The 10,934-nt window shown below is 47.9% G+C and overlaps 1 protein-coding gene across 1 annotated transcript; it reads left to right on the top strand.

The window, feature by feature from the left end:
* Window positions 1-10,245: 10,245 nt before the first annotated feature.
* On the top strand, window positions 10,246-10,710 carry LOC306942596 (tubulin-specific chaperone A-like; the record flags this gene model as incomplete). The annotated part of the gene is made up of 1 exon (XM_079528603.1): window positions 10,246-10,710. The coding sequence occupies one exon, from the start codon at window positions 10,246-10,248 to the stop codon at window positions 10,708-10,710; it is 465 nt and encodes a 154-aa protein (XP_079384729.1).
* Between the last annotated feature and the right edge of the window lie 224 nt (window positions 10,711-10,934).

Raw genomic sequence — 10,934 nt, 5'->3', positions numbered from 1 at the left:
CACGATAAGAGTTGGCTTTGTCCGCGGCGTAAACGTCTTTAAATAAATACTTTATGAAAAGTCTATGAGGAAAATGAACAGGGATTTATTTTCTGGGTCTCTCGAGGGGGCGGGACTGCGACGCTCTATAGTCAACGGCAACAACAACATATTCCAAGTCTTGAGGTAAATCTCATCAAAAAGTGGTCCGCGGCTCAAACGCTGAATCAATAATGGACCTTCATATGAAAACCACTGGAGTGGAAGGTCTAATTATTATGAAGTGGATCATATAAAAACCTTATTTAATGACTACAAGTTGACCCACCCTGCAGTGGATCATATAAAAACCTTATTTAATGACTACAAGTTGACCAACCCTGCAGTGGATCATATGAAAACCTTATTTAATGACTACAAGTTGACCCACCCTGCAGTGGATCATATAAAACCTTATTTAATGACTACAAGTTGACCCACCCTGCAGTGGATCATAATAAAAACCTTATTTAATGACTACAAGTTGACCCACCCTGCAGTGGATCATATAAAAACCTTATTTTATGACTACAAGTTGACCCACCCTGCAGTGCTACAATTAGCACATTTTCTTAAAAGCATGTATTTCATTTAAACATTAGAATAATCAGTGGTTCTGTTTCAATTAGGCTAGTGCTTAACGACCATGAAGCAATTAGGCCTACAAGGAAGTGGGTAATGCTTAAGCCATTCTGAACAGGAACCCCTTTTGGTGTTTAGCATTATGTTATACTTTAGCTTTTGAAAAATAGCAGATCTATAAGCTCATAGATGTAGGTCTGCTATTTTTCAAAAAATCGTGAAAATGTGGCGCAAATCTTTGAATGTATATTCTTTCGGAGCAAACGTTTTTAACTCAAATATTTGCTTCTGGGGGGTCCCTGGAACAACATATTTTCAGATGGGGGTTGATGGCAAATTACATAGGCCTATATTTTTTGTGCGCACGCACACACGCACACACGCACACACACACACACACACACACACACACACACACACACACACAGTACTTCTTCCCCATATCTCTCTCTCTCTGGATATAAAGTAATGAAATGGACATCCATTTACTGGCCCACTGTCCTCCAGCCATTCGTGGCCGTGACACCGCCGAGCCGTCAGGCCTGTGAGCACTGTGTGAAAACACACAATGGTCTGCCTCTTTTAACCCATTCTGGGCGGGAACCCCTTTTGGTGTTAGCATTATGTTATACTTTAGCTATTGAAAAATAGCAGATCTACAAGCTCATAGCGCGGCACCGAGTGCCGCGCTACGAGCTTGTAGGTCTGCTATTTTTGAAAAATCGTGAAAATGTGGCACAAATCTTTGAATATATATTCTTTTAGAGCGAACGTTTTCAACTGAAATCTTTGCTTCTGGTGGGGTCCCTGGAACAACATATTTTCAGATGGGGGTTGGCGGCCAAATACAGATAATTCTGGGGGTCCTTGACATGAAAAAGGTTGAGAACCACTGACATAGAAACATAGCTTTTTCAGAAAACTGTCAGGATGAAGACATTTTTAGAATGTGATCTCAGGTCTGAATGTCTTAAATCACTCAGAGCAGCAGCGTGGTGGTGTCCTGGTGTCTACAGCCTGCCGGTGCAGCGCTGCACACAATGTTCTCTCTGTGGACTTTATAAATTGCTCCAGAGCTATATAGCCTATGGAGACTTTAGAACTGTCCCTTCAGCTACCACCACCACAACGCACGCAGGCTCGCGTGCGTGTGTGTCTGCGTGCGTGTCTGCGTGCACGTCTCGCCGTCTTTTTGTCTGTCTCTCTCTCTCTCTCTAGGTGCTGCCACACTTACTAGAGAGCTGTGGACGTTCTCGGCTGTCCGCAGCTTCTTTTCTGTTTTCTTAGACAGCTGGTGGATGGAAATTAATTAATAAATTTTCCATCCACCAGCTAAAACACAGCTCCTTCTGTCCGCGGCTGTCGGCCGTTTTCCGCTCAGGTGTGGAAACACTGTCTCTCTCACCGTGGGCCGTCTGGACGACGACAACTGGCCATTACGTCATCAACGCTTCTCAAACTCTTTTTCTCCTTCGTGTAAAAGGACGCACACACAATCGCCGCTCAATCGTGTGGCACATGCAGTAGCAGAGTGGTGTGGTGAATTATTTTGGACACTAGTCCCTACCGTGCATGAGAGACTTGCTAAAACTGGAGAGCACGGAGAGAGAAAGTAGTGACGCAGCAGACAGCAGATGAAGTTCTCAGGTGGTTTTATTTTAGCAACAGAAACAAAGGCTCACTGCTGACCGCAGCGAGCGGAGCTCACAGGCTGGGCTGACACCGACCCAAATGACCAAGTGTGGCGGTTCACCCTGCCACTGACTGCATCTATCAGACTACAATAGGGTCACCATGACCCTGACTGTATCTATCAGACTACAATAGGGTCACCTTGCAAATTACTGTATCTATCAGAATACAATAGGGTCACCCTGCAAATGACTATCTATCAGACTACAATAGGGTCACCCTGCCACTGACTGTATCTATCAGACTACAATAGGTTCACCCTGCCACTGACTGTATCTATCAGACTACAATAGGGTCACCCTGCCACTGACGGTATCTATCAGACTACAATAGGGTCACCCTGCCACTGACTGTATCTATCAGACTACAATAGGGTCACCCTGCCACTGACTGCATCTATCAGACTACAATAGGGTCACCCTGCCACTGACTGCATCTATCAGACTACAATAGGGTCACCCTGCAAATTACTGCATCTATCAGACTACAATAGGGTCACCCTGCCACTGACTATCTATCAGACTACAATAGGGTCACCCTGCCACTGACTGTATCTATCAGACTACAATAGGGTCACCCTGCCACTGACTGTATCTATCAGACTACAATAGGGTCACCCTGCCACTGACTGCATCTATCAGACTACAATAGGGTCACCCTGCCACTGACTGCATCTATCAGACTACAATAGGGTCACCCTGCCACTGACTGCATCTATCAGACTACAATAGGGTCACCCTGCCACTGACTGTATCTATCAGACTACAATAGGGTCACCCTTCCACTGACTGTATCTATCAGACTACAATAGGGTCACCCTGCCACTGACGGTATCTATCAGACTACAATAGGGTCACCCTGCCACTGACTGTATCTATCAGACTACAATAGGGTCACCCGGCCACTGACGGTATCTATCAGACTACAATAGGGTCACCCTGCCACTGACTGTATCTATCAGACTACAATAGGGTCACCCTGCCACTGACTGCATCTATCAGACTACAATAGGGTCACCCTGCCACTGACTGCATCTATCAGACTACAATAGGGTCACCCTGCAAATTACTGCATCTATCAGACTACAATAGGGTCACCCTGCCACTGACTATCTATCAGACTACAATAGGGTCACCCTGCCACTGACTGTATCTATCAGACTACAATAGGGTCACCCTGCCACTGACTGTATCTATCAGACTACAATAGGGTCACCCTGACTGCATCTATCAGACTACAATAGGGTCACCCTGCCACTGACTGTATCTATCAGACTACAATAGGGTCACCCTGCCACTGACGGTATCTATCAGACTACAATAGGGTCACCCTGCCACTGACTGTATCTATCAGACTACAATAGGGTCACCCTGCCACTGACTGCATCTATCAGACTACAATAGGGTCACCCTGCAAATTACTGCATCTATCAGACTACAATAGGGTCACCCTGCCACTGACTATCTATCAGACTACAATAGGGTCACCCTTCCACTGACTGCATCTATCAGACTACAATAGGGTCACCCTGCCACTGACTGTATCTATCAGACTACAATAGGGTCACCCTGCAAATTACTGCATCTATCAGACTACAATAGGGTCACCCTGCCACTGACTATCTATCAGACTACAATAGGGTCACCCTGCCACTGACTGTATCTATCGGACTACAATAGGGTCACCCTGCCACTGACTGTATCTATCAGACTACAATAGGGTCACCCGGCCACTGACTGTATCTATCAGACTACAATAGGGTCACCCTGACTGCATCTATCAGACTACAATAGGGTCACCCTGCCACTGACTGTATCTATCAGACTACAATAGGGTCACCCTGCCACTGACGGTATCTATCAGACTACAATAGGGTCACCCTGCCACTGACTGTATCTATCAGACTACAATAGGGTCACCCTGCCACTGACTGTATCTATCAGACTACAATAGGGTCACCCTGCCACTGACTGCATCTATCAGACTACAATAGGGTCACCCTGCCACTGACTGCATCTATCAGACTACAATAGGGTCACCCTGCAAATTACTGCATCTATCAGACTACAATAGGGTCACCCTGCCACTGACTATCTATCAGACTACAATAGGGTCACCCTTCCACTGACTGCATCTATCAGACTACAATAGGGTCACCCTGCCACTGACTATCTATCAGACTACAATAGGGTCACCCTGCAAATTACTGTATCTATCAGACTACAATAGGGTCACCCTGCCACTGACTGTATCTATCAGACTACAATAGGGTCACCCTGCCACTGACTGCATCTATCAGACTACAATAGGGTCACCCTGCCACTGACTGTATCTATCAGACTACAATAGGGTCACCCTGCCACTGACTGCATCTATCAGACTACAATAGGGTCACCCTGCCACTGACTGTATCTATCAGACTACAATAGGGTCACCCTGCCACTGACTGTATCTATCAGACTACAATAGGGTCACCCTGCCACTGACTGCATCTATCAGACTACAATAGGGTCACCCTGCCACTGACTGTAACTATCAGACTACAATAGGGTCACCCTTCCACTGACTGTAACTATCAGACTACAATAGGGTCACCCTTCCACTGACTGTATCTATCAGACTACAATAGGGTCACCCTGCCACTGACGGTATCTATCAGACTACAATAGGGTCACCCTGCCACTGACTGTATCTATCATACTACAATAGGGTCACCCTGCCACTGACTGCATCTATCAGACTACAATAGGGTCACCCTGCCACTGACTGCATCTATCAGACTACAATAGGGTCACCCTGCCACTGACGGTATCTATCAGACTACAATAGGGTCACCCTGCCACTGACTGCATCTATCAGACTACAATAGGGTCACCCTGACTGCATCTATCAGACTACAATAGGGTCACCGTTCCACTGACTGTATCTATCAGACTACAATAGGGTCACCCTGCCACTGACTGTATCTATCAGACTACAATAGGGTCACCCTGCCACTGACTGCATCTATCAGACTACAATAGGGTCACCCTGCCACTGACGGTATCTATCAGACTACAATAGGGTCACCCTGCCACTGACTGCATCTATCAGACTACAATAGGGTCACCCTGACTGTATCTATCAGACTACAATAGGGTCACCCTGACTGTATCTATCAGACTACAATAGGGTCACCCTGCCACTGACTGCATCTATCAGGCTACAATAGGGTCACCCTGCCACTGACTGTATCTATCAGACTACAATAGGGTCACCCTGCCACTGACTGCATCTATCAGGCTACAATAGGGTCACCCTGCCACTGACTGACTGCATCTATCAGACTACAATAGGGTCACCCTGCCACTGACTGTATCTATCAGATTTGCCTGTGTTATTTTATGTTGGAGTGTTTTTTTTTTTACACTATATTGATTGTTAATTGGCTCCAGGGTATAGGGAGCATACTAATGTCGTTTAATGTTTGTTTTACATCACCATTACATCACCTATAATCAACATGAATTAGACTTTAATATATTAGCACCCCTCACTTCACAAGGGTGTGATTATTTACATGAACTTCATATAAACACATAAGTGTGCGGACGTCTGACGTTTATAACAAACCAAACTGTTTTAAAATCGATTTAGACCCGATATTGAACCTTATACCAACCTTGAAACGTGCCTTAGTTACATCACAACAGCCAATAAGAGACCACCATTCTTGCCCACGTACCTTAGTTACGTAATCAAGAATGGTGGTCCCCCATTGGCCGGCGGACAACACTGACATACGCACGACGACATACGCAGCCGATTACAGTAATTGCGTGCTCTGCTTGCGTACAGTAAGTAACAATATCACAAAGATTGGAGGAATGTTCTCGTCCCGCTGACTCACTCGGGTGAAGTGAGGGGATACCTTCAAAACAAACATTTTACCAGGCAAAAAGTGCTCTTAACAAAAATTAAAAGTCCATAGACTTGGCAGCCAACTTGCTGTGGTGAACTGACATCGCTAACATGAACTCTCCTCTGAACTACTCTCGATGGTGACGTAATAAAGATATGTATCAGTGTCGGGTGGATTAAAGGTAATGCCTCTATGTATACATGTATGTCATCTGAAACCTACCTTTATTACGTCACCATCGAGAGCCAGTTATACCCTGGCATTGGTACATATCTCTGTTGGCCAGTCATTATTCACTGCGATCCCAATCCGTTGTCGTGTTGGCCAGTCATGGATCCCAGTCCGTTGCCGTGTTGGCCAGTCATGGCGGCCAGTTCCCACCGGATGTCGTGCGGGAGTTCCGACAGGTCCAGACCGTCGTGGTACGTGACGGCCAGCTCGCACAGCGTCTTCAGCCGGGGCCTCAGGTCCAGGATGTTCAGCTCGCCGTTCGCACAGAGGACGACGCGGTCTCCCGCCACCAGCACGCAGCAGCAGCCCACGTCCGTCCTGCTGTCCCTCTGGGACGGACCCTCGCCCTTGGGCTCCACCCTGGTCCAGGAGAAGGTCCGCGGGCTGAACCTCCACACATGCTCGTTCAGGTTCTGGCTGTAGTGCTGGACACCGAACACGTACAGCTCCCCGGCGTGGACGAACGCCGAGTGCTGGATGCACGCTTCCGGGAGCCGCGCGGAAGAGGAGGAGGAAGAAGGCGGTGGCGTCGTGCTGGCGTCGAGCCAGCGCTCCGTCTCCGTGTCGAACACCCTGACGTGGTTGACGTAGCCCTCGTTGTAGGCCAGGCCCCCGAACACGAACATCTTCGTCCCGATGACGTTCGCCGAGTGATAGATGGAGGCGGGCTGCAGGGTTCCCCCGGCCTCGATCGACGTCCAGACCATGGCGGCGGTGTCCAGCCTGTAGAGGTCGTTGTGGAGCCTCATGAGGTGGACGTATCCCCCGAATACGTACATGACCCTCCCGCCAACGACGCAGGCCGAGTGGTCGCGCCTCGCCTCGGGAGGCGTCCCGGAGACGTCGGCGGAGACGTCGACCCACGCGCGCGAGACCACGTCGAAGGCGTAGAGCGCGTCTGACAGCGCGTACGTCTCGCACACGAACCCTCCGAAGACGTAGACGGTGTCTCCCGCGAGTGCGGCCGTGTGGAAGTAGAGCTCGGGGGGGACCTCCGGGGGGCGCCGCTGTCCGACTCCTCCTCCTCTTGTGGTGGTGGTCACGGGGGGAACCCTCGCCCAGCGCAAGGACACCGCGTTGAACACGTTCACGTTCATCTGGTCCGAGAGCGAGTCCGTTCCGAAGGCGAAGACCATGTGGCCGACGGCCACCGCAGCGTGGCTGTGTAGACCCAGGCCTGACTCGTGTTTCACTATCCAGCGCAACATTCTATCTTCAAAAGCAGTGTAATATGAAAACACCCGACACCTTATATACCGTAATGAATGACGTCACACAAACAACAGACTGTTGCCATGCATATATAGCATCTGGTTAGGATGCCTCTCGGGCGTCTCCCTAGGGAGGTCCTCAACGCACGTCCCACTGGGAGGAGACCCCCGGGGCAGACCAAGGCGCAGTTGGAGGAAACACATCGACTCACTGGCCTTGGAACGTCTCGGGATCCCCCAGGAGGAAGTCACTAATGTTGCTCTGGAGAGGGAAGTCTGGAGCACTCTGTTGGAGCTGTTGCCCCTGCGACCCGACTACAGATAAGCGGTTGAAGATGGATGGACAAAGCTACAGGCTACCATTCATTTTCAATGGAAGCCGCAACACGATATCAAAGCTACAAGCTACCATTCATTTTCAATGGAAGCCGCAACACGATATCAAAGCTACAGGCTACCATTCATTTTCAATGGAGGCCGCAACTTGATACAAAGCTACATATCGTTCATTTTCAATTGAAGTCAGCAACGGGTATTTCATAACAGGGTAGGGGTATGCATTCCCTATTTTTGAGGGGCGCTAGCCCCTCCTATATACAGCTTTTGTCCTCCACACGTCTCATATTTTGTCATTGACAATGAAAGGAGAAATTAGGTCATTTGTCCATTAAATATGACGTGAATTCGTGGCAACACAAACATTAAATGCCATTGACAATGAAGGGCAAATCGGCAAACCAATCACATACCGGTAACTTCAGTTGTTCATGAGATGATGTATGATGAGAGCCCCTCACTTCACACGGGTGTGATTTTTTTCCCCTTCCAGGTTAAAAATGTTATTTTCTGACGACGCCTAAGATAAGATAAGAGCGGAGGGTATGAGATCACCGACAGTTCATTATGTTTCCTCGAGGAGGATAAAAGAAGAAGTTAATCTATTTAGGCCTGACGTCAACATTTAAAAAATGTCTTCTAAATCCTGACAGTTTTCTGAAATACCTATATTTCTAGGCCTATATATATCACTCAATATTTCATGTCAAGGACTCCAAAAATTATATGTAATTGGCCGCCGACCCCCATCTCAAAATATGTTGTTCCAGGGACCCCCCTCAGAAGCAACGATTTGAGTTAAAATCGGTCGCTCTGAAAGAATATCCCAACGGTTTTTCAAAAATAGCAGACCTACAAGCTAGTAAGCGCGGCACTCGGTGCCGCGCTATGAGCTTGTAGATCTGCTATTTGTCAATAGTTTTAAATAATGCTTAAAACAACAAGAGGGGGTTCCTGCCATGAATGGGTTAATCTACGCTGCACGAGAACCTTTTCAAAAGGTCATCCGTGTTGAAAACATGAGCCGGAACGTGGACTGGAAGCTCTACGATGATGAGTTCCACTGTGAATGTGAGATATCTTGTCAGGCCTTTTTTTATTCTATTTCATTCAACCACATCAAAGGAGAAAAAAACCTCTACATTAGTATTCAGTTCATTATGCACCGATACTGTACGGGTTTAGCACAGGCTCTCACCCAGAGCGACTTATTGCAGGGAGCTGAGCTTATATGAAAATAGCTTATTAATTAATGTCTGGTTCAAAAGCATTAGGATTTATTGCTAATATTACTATTCTAGTATAACAACATGTTTTGAATCTCACTATACAATCACACTTCTATGTCGAAAAATAGCCGATCTACAAGCTCACAAGGTAAATGGTCAGACCGGGCCTATATAGTTTTACTGAGGTTAGTGTTATGTTTTGGTTTTTTTTATTCCCCCTCCTAAAACAGCCTTGTGTTAGTGCGTCCGCCCTGAGACCCCCTGCTTGGCACTCAGCATCAATGGGGGTAAAATCGAATAATCAAATGATCCCCGAGCGCGGCACGGCTGCAGCTCACCGCTCCAAGAGATGGGTCAAATGATCCCCGAGCGCGGCACGGCTGCAGCTCACCGCTCCAAGAGATGGGTCAAATGCGGATAACAAATGTAACCTCTGTAACGTGTGTGACAAATCGTACAACTTCGACTTTAACATCATCCGGTATTTTTTGAGGCGCGCCAGCCCCTCCTATGTCCAGCTTTGAGGGTTTGTGTAAACACAAACATTGAAGACTGTATGATGACGTATGATGATAAGAGTGCCCCTCACTTCACACAGGTGTGATTTTTGCGCTAGCCCCTCCTATATACAGGTTTAATGTTGGTTTTTAGTTCAATGTTTGTTTTAAAATCACAATTGACAATGAAGGGAAAATTTACGTCATCTTGTCCCCTAACACAAACATTAAATGAAAACTGAAAAAACAAGCCCAATTTCAGACATGGCAACACTGTCTCAGACCCTGCCTCGTTGAGTTACGTCACGAACAGTCTCAGATGACATCACAGGACACGTATAAGAATCTATCGTAAACCCCGGAAGAGCACATTCTCACTGCTTATCCCCTTATTTTTCCGAGCCTCCCTCTCCACAGCAGTTCCGACACACTGCGTTAATCGTTTGGCCTCAAGCAGGTCGAGAAAACTTGAGGTTTTTGCGGAATTTGCGGTCGAATTAAATAAACGACGACATCGTCGACGTACAAGCTTACGGACGGATCATTCCATGGCGGCGGCATCGGATCCCAGGACACGCAAGATCAAGATCAAGACGGGCGTGGTCCGGCGGCTGGCCTGCGAGGAGGCCAGCTACGTGACAGAGGCGCGGCAGCAGGAGGCGCGCATCGAGAGGATGCAGGTGGTGGCGAGCGGACGCCAGGACGAGAACGACGAGTGCGACATCCGCAAGCAGCAGGAGGTGCTGCAGGAGAGTCACATGATGATCCCCGACTGCCGGCGGCGGCTGGCCGCCGCCCACCAGGACCTGCAGGTGGCGCTGGAGGGCGCCGTGGAGGACCACCCGGACCTGGCCCAGTGCCAGGAGTTCAGAGACGCCCGGAGCATCCTGGACTCCATCAACCTGGAGGAGGATGAGGAGGTGGATGAGGAGGAGGGCGGGAGCCTCGTCGAGGACTCTGTGATGATGGAGGAAGGGATGGTAAGAGCCAGCGACGACTTTAGAGAATTGTGACTTGAGGGTTGCGCGCATTTTACAATGAAATGCAAATTGCACTTTACAACGGTTCATTAATTAATTCATTAATTCATTAATTCATTAATTCATCCATTCATTCATTCATACACACAATGGGAGGTGAAGCTTTCATCATCATCATTTTTTTACCGCAGTCGAGATCATGGATTTCACAACGCCACACCAGACATTCCGGTACCTTCATTGCCATCCCCAGTTCC

This window comes from Electrona antarctica (genome assembly GCF_951216825.1).
Source record: "Electrona antarctica genome assembly, chromosome: 18".
NCBI lineage: Eukaryota > Metazoa > Chordata > Actinopteri > Myctophiformes > Myctophidae > Electrona > Electrona antarctica.
The sequence above is the reverse complement of the archived record's forward strand: the minus strand, read 5'-3'. Positions and strand labels throughout refer to the sequence as shown.